This window comes from Amblyomma maculatum, chromosome 10, assembly GCF_055883805.1.
Source record: "Amblyomma maculatum isolate TAMU_Amacu chromosome 10, ASM5588380v1, whole genome shotgun sequence".
In the NCBI taxonomy this organism is placed as follows: Eukaryota; Metazoa; Arthropoda; class Arachnida; order Ixodida; family Ixodidae; genus Amblyomma; species Amblyomma maculatum.
In genome coordinates this window covers 165,569,077-165,589,108 of record NC_139353.1, presented here as the reverse complement: position 1 = coordinate 165,589,108, position 20,032 = coordinate 165,569,077, and the positions used below count along the sequence as shown (strand labels likewise).

The 20,032-nt window shown below is 49.7% G+C and overlaps 1 protein-coding gene across 2 annotated transcripts in view; it reads left to right on the top strand.

Moving 5' to 3' along the window:
* Positions 1-20,032, top strand: part of LOC146177848 (BTB/POZ domain-containing protein KCTD3) — a 178,325-nt gene that overhangs the window by 94,608 nt on the left and 63,685 nt on the right. For both annotated transcript variants that reach the window (XM_084580612.1, XM_084580613.1), the window contains 3 exons: positions 3,156-3,271; positions 4,142-4,232; positions 5,101-5,217. In XM_084580612.1, the coding sequence (XP_084436738.1) occupies positions 3,156-3,271; positions 4,142-4,232; positions 5,101-5,217 (324 nt within the window). The remainder of the gene's footprint in view (positions 1-3,155; positions 3,272-4,141; positions 4,233-5,100; positions 5,218-20,032) is intronic.

Below are 20,032 nucleotides of genomic sequence, written 5' to 3'. Positions count from 1 at the left end.
TTAGGTGGGCGGATGAGATTAAGAAGTTCGCAGGGGTCAAGTGGATGCAGCTAGCACAGAACCGGGTTAAGTGGAGAAATATGGGAGAGGCCTTCGCCCTGCAGTGGGTATAATCAGGCTGATGATGATGATGATGACATAACGACCGTCGTAGACATTAATTCACATAACGAGGACCAAATGAGCGGGCGTGCGGGTCGCGGGCTGGCCGTCAACACCGCGATTACATGCGCTTGCGCTCTGGTCGTGCTTGCCACCCTGCCGCGGTGTCCAACTCACGTACGTAAGCCTATCATCATGCCATCACATAGTCTATCACCCATTCTAGGCACAATTCTTGCCACTGTACTATTCTTTGTAATTTCACATTTCACGCATGCAGTATATAATACATACTTAGCTTCCACCTCGCACACCTCGTACCAACTTCGATTTGGCTACATATATGGCTACCAAGTTGTTGCTACAACCACATCTGGGGATCTCGGATCCGTCCGGCTTTCCCGACGGATCTCAAGGCCCATATCGGTAATATCGGAAAAAAATCGATCGGGCCCGTCCGCCGTATCCCTTCCGGATCCGTCCGGCTTTCCCGACAACGTAAACACCTGATCGGGTCCGTTCGCCGTACCTCTGAAAAATATTTCCCGGATCCGTCCCACGCATCCCGAAGAAAAATGCAACGGGCCCGTCGGACGTACCTTTAAGACCATTGATCGGGTCCGTCCGATGTACCTTTAGCCACAGCCAAAATATAAATGAATTCGTGGTATTTAATGAGGAAAGTTTTTAAAAATTTCATGTTTTCTGGAATGTCAAGGTGGCTTTTTGGTCTCTGTACTTTGACAAGCTGTAACTTTGGTTAAAATGGAACTAGGATAATCAATCTTGATTTTTGCATTCTCTGTGTGTCCTAAATTGATTTGATACGTCAGTTTTTATTATAACTCCTGTAGTTTTACTGACAGCTCACCTCCAAAGAAAGAACATAAAGTGCTCAGTATCTTCAGAACTAAATGGCTTACATGAAATTAATGTGCATATTTGAAATCAGCGCAAAAAGCTGCATAAATGGTGCAACTTTCATCAAAATCTACCAGTAAATAAAAAATATTGTCTTAAGACCAGGGTCCCTCCTTAACCTGGTTATAACAATTATCGTTTATAACAATAGGATTTTCATGGCACTTCAGTATTGTTACAAGTGGGTGTGACTGCATTACGCTTTTTGCACAAAAAGGACCTGGGTGAAACTGGGTGTAGCTGTCATAGCACTTTCTTTTCTTGACACAGGATGAGCAGCAAGAAGGCAAACTAGCCGTCCTGGTTTAGTATACCCAGTCAGTCGCTGCGAGACTGGATCAAGACTCCTTGAAACTGCTTGAGCCTAGTTGATGATGCCTAGAGCAGACTTGGTACTAACAGTTCTGGATGGCTGTCTGCTACTTCAGTCTTGGATTCAGGTTTTTGGCACTGTCAAGGTGTTTCAGCCACGGTCACCACCTTCCCTGGTTAGTACATGCACAATTTTAGCACTGTGGCACTGAAGCCGGAGCAAAAGCCTTTGCAGTCTTGGTGAGCGGAAGCTTTGCTAGCCCCATTATGCAAAAAGCTGGCTTTCAGCGTGGGTATTCGATGGTACCCCAAAACGACGGCGTCTTCATGCATATAGCAGGTGCAGCATGTGGGGAAGGGAGCTTAGTGGAGGAGTGATTGGTGTTGGCAGGTCTCAGAACACTGAAATGGGACAGACGGGTGGCAAACTGTAGTTGCTTGTACAGAACGGAGGAGGTTGTTGGCGGGATTGTGCTATTTGTCTGCCACGTCATCCATCTGCAGATAGTTATGTCTGCGCGATGGACAGTGAACTGTCAACAACAAGGCTCTACGCAAATGCTTCGACTCTAAAGAGGTACAGAGATGGCGAAGAAAAATGCAATATTGCAAGAATGCAGCCAGACGTGCAAAAAGAGCGGTGCTTGCTGCTAACGAAGCGATCTCATTGTCTTCGATCGAACGGTGTACTCGATGTGCTCAACAGGTAGCTAAGCCATTGTCGGTAAAAGCGAGACCAGGACAATGAATACCGACAATTGGAGGCGGAGACACAGTGGCGAAACTGCGAAAAGGATGAAGAATGCTGGAGAAAATGTTAATGCATTTAATGCACTTAAATGCACATTTGGTGATGCATGGCAGCCACGAAGAATTATATCTCACACATGGGTGGTGTGTCTGCCGAAATATTGTTCGGTCTTGTATGAGCAGTCCATCTAGAGGCTTATGATTTTTTTCCACTGCCACAGAGTGGCTTAAAGTGCAATAGGGAAATTGCTCACATGCAAACACCACAGCCAACAGTTTCTCTATTTGTGCATGTGCTGGGGAGGCGTGAGAACTGCACAAGCATGTGTGATTGGTCTGGCATCTGCGGAAATCTGAATTGGCTTGGACCTATCAAAGTAACTCAATACAGGAGCTGTTGTGAGCATCCATTTGATGAGGTTAGAAGATTCTATGTGCTGCTTTGTCAAGTGCCATTCTATGCCTACCCTGAGAAGCTCACGTAGAAGGCTCCTAGTTGGGGATAAAACTTTGTCAGATAGGCATTGGCAGTTGGTTAGTTAGTGTAGAGCCAAGCAGTGCTGCGCTTGTTAACTTCTTGTATCCTGCTTTGCCTCTCACACTCTTTCTTTTCCCCTCTTCATGCTAGTGCTAGGCCAACAGCTGTGTTGCCTTTTCTCCCACTTCAGCCATTCACATGTGTGCCCTCGGTGTTGAAGAGGGAAGCTCACATTCAGCAAAACTGCACTCGAATCAAGCATGTTAAAAATGTCTTCAATGCATAGCAGGGTGGCGGAAGTATTTGGGCTAATTTCAAATGGCCGAAAGTGTGAATTGTCATAATTCTAACTGTTGTGGGCTTGCAGCTTAGCATGAATGAGGTTCACAACCAAGCATGCTCGAGTTAACCATTGTGTGTTGGTTTGCCTGGGCATTGGCTGGGCTGATTCTTGTGCCAGTTAATTAAAGGAGCCCAGCACGAGTGACAGAGATGCGAAGTGGCCAAGTCGTGTGTGTCCCTGTGCCTTCATTGATCCCCACATTCCCTTTATTTGAGCTGTGGTGTCCACCTGACGGTCTTCGTTGTGCAGGTGTGTTCCACCTGAGTGTGCCCGTGGACAGCCTGTTCTTCATTGGCAGCCAGCTGGTGGCCCTGAGCCACCTGGGCAAAGTGGGAGTCTGGCACGCCATGACCCAGCACTGGCAGGTGGGTTGGCCTGTGGTAAAGTGCACGAGTGCTTCTCTTGCTCAAGCCACCTACTCGTCTAGGCTCAATACTGAATTTTCGCCTTTTTGCTTGGCAGGGCTCTCTTGTGGAGATTGAGAAAACTGACAATGGTTTAATTTAGGTAAACCGAGTAAGACGTGAAACCTTGAAGTCAAGTACCGTCAAAGATTGCAACCAAAGATAGATTATGGTCAAAGGTCAGAGGTGGAGAGTTATGGTTAGTTGCAATAGCAATGGCCAACGGTTAGTCGTTGTAAGTCATTGGATGCTCGTGGTTTACCAAGCACGTCTTGGTTTAACTTTGAGACTCGCTGTTCATACACTAAGGTGATGGGGTGCAAGGAACACACAAACCTGAGTTTGGGTTTTAGCGCCTCGTGTATTATTGTGCGCGCACTAAAATGCCCTGCAAAATGGTATTGATAGCTTCAGGTGAAATATGTAGTGGCTGACTTGGTTCATTATTCTGAGGACTAAAGCACAGTAGCAACACGGACAGGATGAGTGCCCGTGTTTGCGTCCGTCTCTCTTGTTCTATTCGTGTTCCTACTGCTCTGTAGTATTCAGACTGCAGGTGAAAGTATGGCCCTCTGTGAGATAAGGATCCAGCTCCCATTTGGAGTGGCACGGGGTTAAGTGGGCTTTCATTTTTGTAAAGAGCCATTCAGTGTAAAGAAAAGGCTTGTACAATTCACGGGTTTTATGTGTCTCCTCATTGGCCACTGATAGAGAAGGTTTGGTTTGGTTTGTCGGGTTTAACGTCCCAAAGTGACTCAGGCTATGAGAGAAGGGTGCAGTCATTTTGAGAAGCATCTACTAATGGCTCATTGAGGGTGCTCTTGTCAATAGATCCAGGATGTTGTGCCCATCACCAGCTTCGACACGGCGGGCTCCTGTATCCTGCTGCTGGGCTGCAGCAATGGCTCCATCTACTATATTGGTGAGAAGAGCTTCCATTACTGGGCGACGCTTTCCTTCTTTTTAAGTCATTGTAACTTTTACTCTAGTTTCCCCAATCTTTTCATCATTTGACGTGCATTTTCAGAGGCAAGCAGCATTTTGTTTTGCAGTTTAAACCACATCGTGGTGTGGAAGAGTAAGAGAGGTGACAAAATGGGGTACTTCCTGCGGTGCCGGTGTCGTGCTGATACATAGATGGCATAGAGGGGAGGCCTAGGATACTGCTGTTCACACTTGAAGACGCATGACATAAAGTTCAGCATTGTGCTAAGAAGGTGCTGCCGTCACTTGTTTGCTGAAGGCAGGGAGTGTTTTGCATCAATCAATTCTTGCATCAATTCTTAATCTAGTTTTCATTCTACATTGTCCTTTTAGGTCATCACGCATAAACTGTAACGAAAACCTGGATGTGACGAAAAATCGCGGACATTTTACAATTTCGTTATGACCAGGTTTAACTTTGATACTACCACCAAATTTTGTGGCTGAATTAGAACGACTGTTTTCGGTTGGCTAGAATTCGGTCCCTGCTTAAAGTTTGCCTTGTGTATTTTTTTTTGTGTTGCTTGTTTTTGTACAATTGTTATCATTACTTTTGTCACGATGCTGTTCAAATAGTTCTTTTATTGTCTCTCCTGCTAGGACCTAAAATTGCCTAATTAATCAAGTAAATAATACCAGCTTAGCTGGTCGAGATTTATGCCCAGACAGCTTTAATGAGCATTATTATTACTATCTTTCTTTTTACTTTGCCTCCATTTCTGCTGCTGTCCACTGGGAAGCTTTGTGAACACACTCTGCTTTCATTAATGCCACCATTTTCAAATTGATTCATTGTGGCTGTGCAGATATGCAGAAGTTCCCCCTGCGCATGAAGGACAATGACCTCTTGGTGACTGAGCTGTACCGGGACCCGTCAGCCGACCCCATCACGGCCATCAGTGTCTACCTGACCCCCAAGACCAGTTAGTGCCCTCTTTTGAGCAGTCTGCATTGAACATTGCTCTGTTTTGGAGCCACTAACTGATTGTTTGGTCAATCCTTGTCCAGCACTTAGAAAAAGTACCAGCTGAGGACTGATTATGCACTCTATGTAGACATTAGGTCATGTTTTCTCTCTGTTGGTGCTCTTCATTATGTTACACTATTTGTTAATGTGGCTGGCCAGACTCACCACTCAGATTTAAAAAGCACCCCAGTAGTTATTTTTCTATGCAATGGAAAATTTGGTGTTAAACGTGCTCTGTCTTCTACGTAGTGGTTATGTCAGGAAATCCATTGAAGATTTTTGCCTGGAAATTTTCTCGATTCTTAAGTCAGAAAACGCAACGGTACAGTCGAGTCCACTTATAACAATATTCAAGTGCCACAAAATTTTCATTGTTATAACCGGTAATTGTTATAAGTGGTTTGCACTAAAAAGCATAACAACCGCAGAGAGGGATCACGGACGGCAAGTGACATGCGAGTTCCGCCGAGACATCATTTTGGTGGCCCCGAAAGGGGTCTTGTAAAAAATATGAGAAGGTTGCCGCGGCTGCCCCTCAGCTTGAGAAATCCCCAAGTAACGCTGGGGTGAAGAGAGAGAGAAAGACGAAACTTTTATTCAAAAGCAGAGGGGATTTTATTCAAAAGCAACTCTCGCGTGAACAAAAAAAAAAAAAAAGTGCCATGGCTCGTGAGTTGTACCTATCATCATCAGCATATCTGGTGTCAGCTCCTAGCGCCCCCACAAAGCTGGCATTTATTACGCAGTAGCGAGCAGGCCTAGCCGCCTGCCTTTTTTCCTGTGTTGGGTGCCGTTCGGCCGTTCGTGCCGTTCTCGCGTGCGGGACGTTACTTTTTTTTTTTTTTTTCTCGGATTATCTTATTGCCAAGTTTGTGCGAAACCTGACGGTGATTGCAGCCAACGAAGTACCGAGAAGATAGGAATGCAGCTTTCACTGAAAGAAATCGACGCAGGAAAAAAAGTGAATCGGCCTGTGCAGACAGCTAGAGCATTGCCCCATTGACTGCTGCGATCATTTCGAAAGACCAAGACAAGATTTTCAAGCTTCAGGGAGCACTGAAAATGAGGTTATATCAAACTCTGATTTTTTTTTTGCACTGGACAAAGTCCATACTTTCATCGCTCGGTGCAGTCATGCACCCAATGACTGTTGCACATAGTTGAAAGTTTATGTGCTGTTGGGGCATAATGTAGTGCATGATCGTGTTTGCTGCATGCGGGAGAAGAAAATAACCGATACATTTTTAAAATAAATTGGCTTTGAAGTTAGTGCAACATTTTCATTTGAGGTTTTGCTTGTCCACACACGCGTTCCTACTGCCAAGGTACATCATACCGAGTTTTGACCACTGGCTTAAATCGCAGATTTTTCATTACAACAATATTTCAAAATAAGGAATGATTTCGTGCGGTCCCGCGGGATTCGTTATATTGAGATTTGACTGTTAGAAGATTGGTCAGTGTGACGACCATGTTGCAAAATGCATGGGAGCAGAGGGCCGCTTTAGCATTGACGGAGGCACTGCATCACAGAGGGCGCTACTAGCAACAAAGGTGCCAGTTGGCCGGGCGCGCGTGTATGTGCGTTCTGCGGTGGGGCAGATACCATGCACAGTGTGCATTCTTGTATGCGATTGCATCATCTTGAGTTCCCAAAGCACCTGCTTCTCGGTTTCGAAAGTCTGCGTTTTGAAAGGAGAGCAGTGGAGACAGAACGTTTTAAAAAAAATGTCATACAAATGTACATTCGAGCACCAACTAAAGCTGACAATCAGTAACCACATTTGCAAAACAGCCCAACAAATATATTTGGTTTTTTCACACGCAAATGATGCTGACCACACTGTGTCACCTGTGGCCACAAGAAAAGTCGGCATTCAGCTCGAGTCAAATGTGTAATACCCTGCTTGAGGTAGAGATAAAGATGAAAGATGTATGGCACACCTTGAAATAACAGAACACCATGTGCCAGAAAAAGTGGAAGGGGTAAGAAGTAAAGGTTGCATGGGGGAAAAAAAACTGTTGCCTACATGGTGTGGGGAGTGTTAGTGGGAGCGCAACGCCGTGAAAAGAGCTTCCGCAAAGGTGAACAAAAGATGCATGTGGTGCAGCAAATGTGCGAAAGGGAGAAGACTGTGAATAAATGGAGATAACGGAACAATAATATGAAAAAGTAAACAACCGAGCCTAAAGCCAAATGAAGGCCTGGGATGGGGAAAGCAGTGCACACTCAAGCTACAGGCGGCACGTGGAATCGACCGCTTATAAAGATACAGTCGAACCCGGTTATATCGAACCCGTATAAATATCGAATTTTGGTTATATCGAACTCACAGAATATCCCCTTGAAAATCCCATGTAAAAGTATAGGAAAGCTGCGTCATATATTGTCACGTAGTGGTGACAAGGCCGTATAGACACCAAAGGAAGACACAGGCTTGATGGTACTGAAATTAACTCTTTATTGGGCTGACTTGCGCCCGCAAAAGAACTAAGCAACTTGGCGGCGGCGATAGCAACAATCGTGCTCTTCGATTGTCGATCAAAGAATGCCCGTCGCACTCCTCAACGCTCAATTTAAGGCTGCTCAGTACAATCTAGATAATGTCGCAACTGCACAAGCACAAGCTGGAACATTGTAGAAAGACGTGACACGAGCGGCCGGAATCTTCGAGACATCTTGGCGCATTTTGTGAGACAAAGAAACTGGTAAAGGTGCGTCTTGCGACATCGAGCATTACCAAACAAAGAATACAGAACTGATGCGCGATCCAGAACCGGAGTGATAAAGCCGCATGCCAGTGGCTGTTAAAAAACAACAAATACAATTTTGAAGGTTTTGCGGCATTACTCCCTCCTTAAAAAAAAACATTGCATCGATGTTCCAAAACAAAGCAACTTAAATAAACACTGAGAAGTTTAAACACCACAGCTTCTTTAACGCGAGTAATAATGCTTCAGTCGTACAACATGTACAATTTCTGGGCATGCGCATAGCCGCTGTGATGCTGACGTTCCTTCGGGAATGACTTCATAGTCCAGTGGTCCGACGTGGCTAATGATTTTGTACAGCCCAAAATATTGAAGCAACAACTTTTCACTTAGTCCGCGACGGCAAATTGGTGTCCAAACCCACACTTGGTCTCCTGGATTGTATTTTGTGTGGCGTCATCGTAAGTTGTATCGTCGGCTGTCGGTGCGCTGTTGGTCTTTAATATGCAGCCATGCGAGTCGTCGGGCTTCCTCTGCACGCTGCAGGTAAGTGGCGACGTCAAGGTAGTCCTCGTTGGTTACGTGCGGCAGCATTGCGTCGAGCGTCGTCATGGGCTCCCTGCCGTACGCAAGCTTGAACGGGGTCGCTCTGGTCGTCTCCTAGACTGTCGTGTTATACGTGAAGGTCATGTACGGCAAGATGGTGTCCCAGGTGTTGTGTTCAGCGTCGACATACATGGCGATCATGTCCGCGATCGTTTTGTTCAGGCGCTTCGTAAGGCCATTGGTCTGCGGATGGTAAGCAGTTGTTCGTCGATGGCTTGTATGACTGTATTCCAGGATGGCTTGCATCAACTCTGTCGTAAACGCCGTTCCCCTGTTCGTGATGAGCACTTCTGGGACACCGTGTCGCAAGAGAATTTGTTCGACAAAAAACTTTGCGACTTCTGCTGCAGTACCATTGGGCAGTGCTTTTACTTCAGCGTAACGGGTAAGATAGTCTGTGGCCACATGATCCACTTGTTACCCATAGACGAAGATGGAAAGGGGCCGAGGAGATCCATCCCAATTTGTCGAAAGGGCAGGATTGGGGGCGAAATCAGGTTTAGTACAGTCAAACCCGAATATAACGAACTCGGATAGAGCGAATTATGTTTTATATCGAACACTCTAATTTCCGCTAGCATTATGCATATAAAATGTATTTTTTATAACGAACTACACATCGGATATAGCGAACTCAGCGCGCGCGATCGGTCGCCAAACGCCCGCCAACGGGCGGGCCTTTGTGCCGGCTCCGAGTTCTCTCCGGGCAGCCCACGCTGCCGGGCCGCAATACTTCTAGCGCATGCCGTTGTCAAATGGGAGGGGGATTGGCGACGGCTCCGTTCCCCAAGGTCTCACACAGCGCATACATCATCACCCGCCCGCTAGGGTGCTTCTGCTGCTTCTGCGCCGATGCCACGCTTCTGTAAAACGCAGGAGGGGCTCTCTACAGCAGCTTCCACGAGGGACCCTCCTGTACGCATGCGCGGCCGTCGCCCGGAGTAGCCTGAGTAGCCTTTAAAATCCGCGCCATCGGCCAGCCTCTCTTTGCAGCGCTCCTATACGGCAGCTGCCTACCATGTGATCAAAGACGTTCGAGCAGCTCCGGACCTATTGCGCTTCGAGAAAGAAGCAACAGCGGCCAGAACTGGTTTCAAGTTTGGGCAAAGGGAAGGCAGCCTCCGAACAACGAACGCGTCAGTGGCGAACTTTCCCGCATCCTCGGAGCTTTCTTTGTTCGCGTTTGCAAGTCGTGCTGCTGCTATCCTCACGATTCCGGACGTGCCTACGTTGCTGCTGGCTTGCATTCCGGCACTACATCCTGCAAGATGACGACGAAGCAGCGGCGTGCCCTACCGCTTTCCGACAAGCTGGAGATAATTCGCCGCGTTGGCCGCGGCGAAAAAAAGTCTGACGTTGCCACGCATTTCAAGATTCTGCGGAGCACGTTAAGCACCATTTTGAAAAACCAGTCGGCCATCAGAGGCAATGCACAGGAACGACCAAATGGTGACGGCTTTCGCCACCGCAAGCCGGCTTATGACCAAGTAGAGAAAGCGCTGTACCAATGGTTCTTGGACGTTCGCGCGCGAAATCTGCCGGTCTCTGGCCCCATGCTACAACAGAAGGCAAAAGATTTTGCCTTCGTCCTGGACGTCGAGGGGTTTACAGCGGGCAGTGGTTGGCTCCAACGATTTAAAGACCGCTACTCCATCACCGGGAAGGTGGTTGCAGGTGAAAGCCAAGCAGTGGACGCTGAGAGTGCTGAAAAGTGGGTGCAAGACGTGTGGCGTGCTGTCACGGAGAGATACGAACCGTGCAATATTTTTAACACCGACGAGACTGCCTTGTTTTGGCAACTGCTGCCGAGCAGAACCTTGGCGCTAAAGAATGAGAAGTGCCATGGCGGCAAATTGAATAAGGCCCGAGTCACCGTTCTTCTCACGACAAACATGGACGGTTCATCAAAGCTGCGGCCGCTTATCATAGGCAAGTTCAAGTCTCCTATGTGCCTGCGAGGATGCACTTCACTCCCAGTCACATACAACTCAAATTCTAAGGCCTGGATGACCAGAACGTTGTTCGAAGTGTGGCTGCGTGGCTGGGACGAGGAACTTGCAACGAGCGGGCGAAAGATTTGCCTCCTCCTCGATAACTGTTCTGCGCACCACTGCGGCGTCACGCTCAAGAACATCGAGCTTTGTTTCCTGCCACCGAATGCAACAGCGGTTTTGTAGCCCCTCGATCAGGGGATCATCCGCGCTTTCAAGCTGGGCTACAGGAAACGCGTCGTTGAGCGGCTGTTGGTGAAATTGCGGGTTAATGACGAGCTCAAGATTAATTTGCTGGCCGCAATAGAAATGATTAACCGTGCCTGGCAAGACGTGACGCAATCCACAATCCGCAACTGCTTCCACCATGCTGGACTATGTCGAGAGGATGCAGAAGCTGCCAGTGAAGTGCGCACTGTGCAAGATGACAGCGATGTTGCCACGCTGTGGGAAGAACTCGCTGATGTTCCAGACGCTGTGCCCGAAGAAGTTGCCCTGGAGGATTTTCTCACTGTTGACGACAACGTAGCCGTGACAGCGAGCCCGTTGGACTCGGAAATTGTTGCCGACATGCTGGCATCTGGTGCGAACGAGGAGACCGAGGAGCCGCCGCCGGAGGACGATCGCCCTCGCCCGACGTTGCACGAAGCCCTCGCTGCTACCGATCTGCTGCGCCGATACTGCTCCGGAATACAGGGAAGCAGACTGGAGTTTGTGGAAATGATGTCGCGTGTGGAAAGTGCAATTCTCGCTGATGGAGTTAAATGCAGTGTTCAGGCGAAGATCACTGCCTACTGCAAATAAGTGAGCATTTATCTGCAATAAATTTCTTTTGTAGATTCATGGTGAGCGGCACGGTTTTTCTTTAGTTAGTGCGTTTTCGCTGCGCTGTCTGGACATCGTGTATTGTATAACGAATTTGGTACTGAAGTGCGTTATAAACGGGTTTGGTTATAGCGAAATACTTTATATAGCGAACAAATTGCGTTGAATTACGCAGTTCGTTATAACCGGGTTTGACTGTAGTCCTGCTGGTCTGATCGGCGGCATCTTGCGTTGTTGGCACTCATGACACATCTTCACGTAGTAGGCAACTTGGCAGGCATCGCGGCCAGTAGTACTTCTCCTGGATTTGACACAACGTGCGTGCAAATCCGAGATGGCCTGCTGTGAGCTCGTCATGCAACGCCTGCAGAATTTCCGGCCGGAGGTTTTTAGGCACTGCAAGAAGTTGGGCGCTCCTGCTGGGTGCGAAGTCATTCTTCACGAGGAGGCCATTGCTAACGCGATTGATGATAAATGTCGCCTGAACACACCAGGAGGGGAAGCAGTCTTTCCTTCTAAGTAATCGGCTAGCGCTTTCAACTCAGGGTCTGATTGCTGTTGTTCTGCGAAACTGCTGGCGCTTACCGATCCCAAAAAGGCGTCATCGTCATCGTTCTTTTGGGGAGCGTCAACGGGAGCGCGGGATAAGCAGTCTGCGTCAGAATGCTTCTGGCCCGACTTACAGATAACGGTCAAATCAAATTCTTGAAGTCGTAGGCTACATCTGGCAAGGCTGTCGGAGGGATTTTCAAATTAGCCAGCTAGCAGAGCGCTTGATGGTCGCCTACCACCTTGAATGGTCGGCCGTATAGGTATGGACGAAACTTAGAAGTGGCCCAGATGATTGCGAGGCCCTCCTTCTCGGTCGTCGAGTAATTGACTTCGGCTTTAGTGAGGGACCTGCTAGCGTAGGCGATTACTTTCTCTTGTCCAGTACTCTTCTGGGCGAGAGCGGCCCCTAGGCCCACACTGCTCGCATCGGTGTGAATTTCCGTCTCGGCATTTTCATCAAAGTGGCCGAGTACAAGAGGGCACTGCAGGCAGCGTTTAAGTTTGTCAAAGGCTTCTCCTTGCGGCACTACCAATTTAAAAGGTACGGCAGCCTTTGTAAGCTGCATCAACGGTTCGGCGATGCACGAAAAGTTTCTGACAAATTGTCAATAATAAGCGCACAACCCAAGGAATCGGCGCACAGCTTTCTTGTCGACAGGCGGTGGGAATTGTGCGATTGCAGCTGTTTTCTCCAGGTCTGGGCGAACACCATCTTTACTAACGATGTGACCTAGGAACCGCAGTTCTTCGTAGGCGAAGTGGCACTTCTCTGCTTTTAGCACTAGTCCCGATGACTTGATGGCTTCCAGCACTGTCTGCAGTCATTTTAGGTGGTCTTCAAAGTTTGACGAGAAGACAACAACGTCGTCCAAATATACCAAACAAGTTTGCCACTTCATGCCTGCCAGGACTGTGTCCATTACTCGTTGAAACGTGGCTGGTCCAGAGCAGAGGCCAAATGGCATCACCTTGAACTCGAAAAGGCCGTCCGGTGTGATGAATGCGGTCTTCTCGCAATCTCTTTCATAGACCTCAATTTGCCAATATCCGCTCTTCAGGTCAATCGGTGAGAAGTACCTTGCATTGCAGAGCCGGTCGAGAGTGTCGTCGCTGCGGGGAAGCGGGTAGACATCCTTCTTAGTTATGCTATTCAAGCGGCGTAATCAACGATGAAGTGAATTGTGCCATCTTTCTTCTTCACCAAAATGGCTGGTGCCGCCCAGGGGCTGTTCGATGGCTGGATTACGTCATCACGCAGCATTTCCTCAACTTGATCGCGTATGGTCTGGCGTTCTCGCGGCGGTACACGATAGGGGCTTTGGCGCAGAGGTCGTGCGTGTTCGTCCATTACAATGCGGTGCTTGGCCAGTGGTGTTTCTCGTACCTTCGATGATGACGAGAAGCACTTCCTGTAGCATCAAAGAAGACTGCGAATCTGGTCTTTCCTGCTGTGGGTCAGTTCCGGGTTGATGTCAAATGTCGGCTGACAGAATTGGTCCGGTGCGTCTTCCATTGGTTGGTCGTGGAGGACGAATACGTGTTTGAGATCCGCTAATTCGTTAAGAAAAGCGATTGTCGTGCCCTTGTTGAGATGCCGGTATTCTTCAGTGAAGTTTGTTACCAGCACCTGAGCTTCTCTTCTCCGGAATTTCGCGATGCCTCTTGCGATGCCGACACCTCGTTCCAAGAGCAATTGGGTATTTCCTTCGACAATTCGTTCAGCGGTTTCAACGTCTGCGCTACCTACGCTGACTGCGACGCTTGATCGGGGCGGCACGGTCAATTCTCCGTCGAGGACATTTAGGGCGACGTCTTGCATCGAAGTCATTGTAGCAGGTATGGCTTTGTCTGCAGATAGCTTGATGAGCTTGGATCAGAGGTCGATGATAGCCCTATGTTCATTTAGGAAGTCCATGCCTAAAATCAGGTCTCGGGAGCAACACTGTTGCAAGACCACAAACCTGGTGGGGTAAGTATGCCCATTTACGGTTATTCTTGCAGTGCATCGTCCCGTTGGAGAAATCAGGTTGCCACCTGCGGTGCGAATCAGCGGGCCATCCCAAGTGGTTGTAACTTTCCTGAGCTAAGAGGCAAACGGTCCACTGATGACTGAATAGTCAGCTTCAGTGTCTACTAGGGCAGTGACTCTGCGACCGTCGACATCAACTTCACAGTCACTTATTCGCGTCCTGGCATTGCACGTGGGCCTTGGTGTCCGATCTCGTCTCCATCGTTTCTTCAGGTCATGGCCGGGGCATACCGTTGTTACTTCGCTGTGCGGCGGTGTCGGCTTGCACTCTGGTCATGTTATCGTCGATTTCGTCATCTGGAGCGGCAATGAAATAACTGCGTCGTCGTTAGTGGTCGGTGGCGGCGAGGATCTTCGTCTTTTCGCCGTTTAGCAACCTCACCTTCAAAGGTTGCTGCCTTTAGTTTCCCCTATGAGGGCTAGGAGACCGTCCTTGCAAGTAACCGCGGCCCAGCGATGCAAATCGGGCATCGTACGGCGATGGGGAGCGTGACAGACGCCTTGGCGACGAGCGCTCTCCGCTGCGCAGGAAGTCGTTGATTTCCTGTGGTCGCTCGCCAGGACAGGGTCGTGGAGTGTCGACAGCGAAACCACGGAGGCCGATCCGCCTGTACGGGCAGTGACAGAGGATGTGTCCTGCCTCACCACAATGGAAGCAGAGCGGTCGGTTGTTAGATGTCGTCCAGGCGTCGCATTTCCTGGGGCTTGGAGATCGTTGGTAGACTTGGCGGGTGGGGGCCAAGGGGTTGCTTTCGGGAGCGGGATGGTAACGAACGAGGGATTGGTAGGTCACGTCGGGCTGCAGGACAACGTAATGCAGCAGCATAGTTCATCGCTGCTGATTCATGTACTGGAGCCGTCGGAGTCGTCGCTTGAGGAACTCCCAGTGCCTGCTGGACTTCTTGACGTACGACGTGCGCGATCGTCGCCACCAGGTGTTGTTGTACTGATGGCAGCAATCGGTGGAGCTCCTCTCGCACGATCTCCCAGATGAGGTCCCGAAGATTCTTTTCGCTTGCAGATGCGCTGGGGTAGTGGCTTGAGTAGTCCGGTTGAAGTGGTCGCTCGTAGTTGCGCATCCGGGTGTCCAATGTCTTCTCGATGGTAGACGATTCCGTTTCATATTCTGCCACGGTTTTTGGCGGATTTTGGACAAGACCTGCAAAATGCGATTCCTTATCACCTCGCATTAAAAATTTGACTTTCTCACCTTCCGTCATGTTAGATTTGGTTTGGTTTGGTTTGTGGGGTTTAACGTCCCAAAGCGACTGAGGCTATGAGAGATGCCATAGTGGAGGACTCCGGAAATTTTTACCACCTGGAGATCTTTAACGTGCGCTGACATCACACAGCACACGGACGCCTCTTCGTTTCGCCTCCATCATGTTAGGGTCGACGCGGCGAAAGAGGCGCTTCATCTCAACGTACGCCAGGACAGGCTTGTTAGGGATTTGAAGTCTTGACTGAAAGAGGGCCCTGGCTCTTTCTTTTTGGACGACGCTTGAAAAGGCAGTCAACAACGCTTCCTTGGAAATCTCCTAATCCTTCATAGCTGCCTCATGATTTTCGAACCAAACTCGGGCATGTCCTTAAAGAACAAAGTAGACTTGCCTGAGTTTCGCAGCGTCGTTCCAGCCGTTTAATTCTGCCACACGGTCGAAAAGGTCCATCCAGTCTTCCGCATCTTCACTGGGCAATCCTTGGATGATGGGGGGGCTCCCTGGGCTGCACGAAGATGACTGGTGCTGTTGACTGGGCCATTCCCAAAGTTGATGCCTTCCGGAGTCGAACGGGGTCAAGCAGCAGACAGTGTTCGGGTTGTAGGCCTTGGAGTCAGTAGCTGGCTCGGTGACCTGTAGGCTGGTCTTCCAGGGCGACAGGAACAAGGCTGAGGTCTTCGCTTGAAGTATCAAGGACAGCACCTCCACCAGATGTCACGTAGTGGTGACAAGGCTTTAGACACCAAAAGAAGACACAGGCCTGATGGTACTGAAATTAACTCTTTTGATGGGCTGACTTGCGCCCGCAAAAGAACTAAGCAACTCGGCGGCAGCGATAGCAACAATCGTGCTCGTCGATTGTCGAACAAAGAATGCCCGTCTCACTCCTCAACACTCAATTTAAAGGCTGCTCAGAACAACCTAGATAACGTCGCAACTGCACAAGCACAAGCTGGAACATTGCAGAAAGACACACGAGTGGCCGGAATCTTCGAAACAGATCTCTGTGCATGTTGCGCTACAACGAAACTGATAAAGGTGCGTCTCGCGACATTGCGCATTAACAAAGAATACAGAACTGATACGCGATCCAGAATCAGAGTGATAATTAAAAAACTACAAATACAGTTTTGAAGGTTTCGCAGCAATATCGAACTCAATTTTACCAGCCGTTCGATATATCGAACTCCACACCACACACTAGGAATTGTGCCTTCCCCAAAGACGATCATATCACCCTTAGTCGTTCGCCGCGTGACATTTTCAAGCCACGCGCGGAATGGATGATAGGGGACAGTTCGGCGACGGCTGGTCTGGGCAACACAGCGCCCATTCCCCTAAGGCGCGCGCATCTGTGGTGATCGCTGCCGCGCTAGCACGTGACGTTTGCAAGTCGTGTGTGGGTGTGCCCATTCTTTTGCTGAGCTATCTCTCTCCTTCAGCACGCGCTACACATGCGCCAAGCCAGCTCAGCCCGTTTTCAGACAGACGTCGCACGCTTTCTCCAGCATGTGTTGCGAACCTTCTGCAGCTTAGTAAGCCAAGTCGAGGCAGTCCAGCAGCTGCTTTGTTTATCTGTGTTCATGTACGACACTGCTTGTAGGTCACGTTTTTTCGAGCAGCTGGTGTCTGCGTGACGGTAATGGTGCAGTGGTGGTTGCTGTGTCGAGGTTGCGGTGATCCAACGCAGCATACGGAAACATCGCGTCAAGCCTCTAATGGCGCCGACAGTGCTCGCGATGTCTGCGCAGGGGAAAGCCGGCAAGCAGGGCAAATATACCACAATGTCAATGGCAAAAAAGATCGCCATTGTGCAACAGGTTGAGAGTGGCTGGTCTGAAAGTGAGGTTGCCCAAGAATTCAACATTTCGAAGCGAGCGGTATCGGATTATATCCGAAACAAGATGTAGATTTTCGGGGAAGCTACTAAGTCTTCTCCAGCTTGGAAAGAAAAGATTTTAGAGATGGCAGCCACCCGAATCTCGAAGCTCTCCACATGTGGTTGTGTGCTACGGTCGCAAAGCGGATTCCTGTGTCCAAAGACCTTCTGAAGCAGAAGGCGGAGATGCTTGCTCTCCGGATGAACATCGAGGGCTTTATGTTCAGCGATGGGTACGACCTCGCTTTCAAGAGGATGTGCAGTGAGAGTGGCGCCTCGACCGGACCCTTGTTGTCAATTATCACTCGACAACTCTGGAGTCGCTGTTGTGCCAGTTTCTAAGGATGATGTCTTCAACTGCGACGAAACAGCTCTCGTCTATAAGATGCTGCCCGAAAGGATTCTTTCTGTGTCTGACGATCCTTGCCACGGCGGGAAGCGCAGTAAAGAGCACGTCACCATAATGGTAGGCAGTAACACGTCGGGGACGGAGAAGCTTCCACTTCTCGTGATTGGTAAATCGAAAAGCCCAAGGTGCTTCAAAGGAGTGAAGTCGCTGCCCATGTGGTACGAAGCTAACACAAAAGCGTGGATCAGCTGAAGTGGCCGCATCCATGGACTGAAGTCTATCCAGTTGGAATTCCTGCTGCCCATCACCACGAGTATCCTCCAGCCCATGGACCAGGGCGTTATAAAAAATTTGAAGGTGCTTTACAGGGCACGCCTTTTGAGCCGCATGGTCCTTTGCGTCGACGCAGGCAAGCAGTACGCTGTTAGCCTTCTGTCGGCAATAAACATGCTTGCTGATGCCTGGAAGGCAGTGACCTCTGTCACACTGCAGCATTGCTTTCGTCACGCTGGATTTGTTGCACCTGATGAAGTGAATGCCGTGGCAGCCCAAGATCTGTCATCGTCCGATGTGCTCCCTACTGACGCCGAAAATGTTCTTCAGAATCTGGAAAGTGGTGGCATTGCGATTCCAGATGCCGTTTCATTTGACACTTTCTTGGTTGCTGACAGTGCTGTTCTGACATGCGCGGAACATGCGCAACTCCATCAAAGGGAGGGGCAGACGACGACTTGCACCCGCAACTCCATCAAAGGGACGGGGCGGACGATGACTTGCACCCGCAACTCCATCAAAGGGAGGGGGCGGGCGATGACTTGCACCCGCAACTCCATCAAAGGGAGGGGGCGGACGATGACTTGCACCCGCAACTCCATCAAAGGGAGGGGGCGGACGATGATTTGCACCCGCAACTCCATCAAAGGGAGGGGGCGGGCGACGACTTGCACCCGCAACTCTATCAAAGGGAGGGGGCGGACGACTTGCACCCGCAACTCCATCAAAGGGAGGGGGCGGGCGATGACTTGCACCCGCAACTCTATCAAAGGGAGGGGGCAGACGATGACTTGCACCCGCAACTCCATCAAAGGGAGGGGGCGGGCGACGACTTGCACCCGCAACTTCATCAAAGGGAGGGGGCGGACGACGACTTGCACCCACAACTCCGACAGCAGGAGGGGGCGTGATCTGGATTGCGATGCCGTGCAGTCGGCTTGCCACCAGAGGCGCTGCACCATTGACTGCGACCTTGTGGAAGTCGCCTGCCCCCGTACGGCAGCTGGGGGTCGCCCTGCTGTGTGCTACTGATGATCCGAGCCACGCACAGGATGGCTCGAGGCAGGTCTCCACTGGGGGAGGCGGCTTGTAGTCGAGCTCTGCCAGAAAAGATGCCTTGATGCGGGACGCTTCCCTGGCCATGTCGTTGAAGTCCAGGAACTGGCGGCGCCGGAGGTATGGCTGGTACCTTGGATGGCACCGATGTATGGCATGGACCTTCTCTGGTTTCGGAGCTCCAGAATATTACCGTTCATGCAGCTCTTGAAAACTGCGCAGAAAATCGAGCAAACCCTCGTTTTCGCCTTGCGTCATGGCACAAAGCTCATCCTTGATGTGAATGACGTAGTCAGGCAGCAAAAACTCTTCTCGAAAACGCTGTACGAACTCCTGTTTTGTTATGAATGGCTGCTGTCTACGCCTCCAGGTTGCTGCGGAACCTACTAAAGCTACAGGAATCACACGTGTCACCAGAGCTGTGTCCGAAATTGCCATTGCCATCTGATAGTCATCGAGTTTATGAAGAAAATTGCAAACAGATTTCTTGTCGGCATATCCTTCAAACCTCGGCACGGGCAAATTCAGCTGCAGATGGTTATCGCTATACGAGGGAGTGAGCGTTAATGAAACTGGCTCACTTCCCATTATTTCTCTGAATTGTGCCTCTGATGCAAGTAGCTGGGACAGTAGGCCAATGATTCCGCTTTGAAAATCCGACGGCTCGTTTTTCCAGTCTCCTAATTGCTCATGCATAGAACCCGCATGGGTGGGAGGTGGAAATTCACCTTTCAACAGGGAACTTGTGCCAGGTAAGTTGAGATCATCTGCCATAGCTACGCATGAAAACATGGAACGTTCTCACTAAAGTTGCAACATTCGCGGGGCAAACCAAAGCTCGAGCGAAAATCACGCTGGGTGTCAGATGAAGGCCTCGCCTTCAAAAGAACGGGTACGCGAGCCATGGTCTCGCCCGACGAGTGACAAATCCAGTCTGTTAAACACACCGGTGTATTCCGGATAAACGAAAAAGCAAAACAAAAGAAACATAAGGCACTACTGCTCTGAGAACCGGCTGTTCATGCGCGCGACAATTGAGCACCAACGGAAAGCGGGAAGAATGTCAGGGCTTTACCGCGGCGAAACAAAACACACTTCGGAGCGAATAAAGCGAGCAATAGGGCCAAAGCGCTAACGGCGGCACATAAAACATTGCTCCTCGCGTGACAGCAACTCACACGAATACGCCTAGGCCATTTCTGCAGGCACTGCTTCCATCTTCGTGTCGTGTCAGCGATCTTCTTTCAGTCGTCCGTGCACACCCTGCTGGCCCATGATG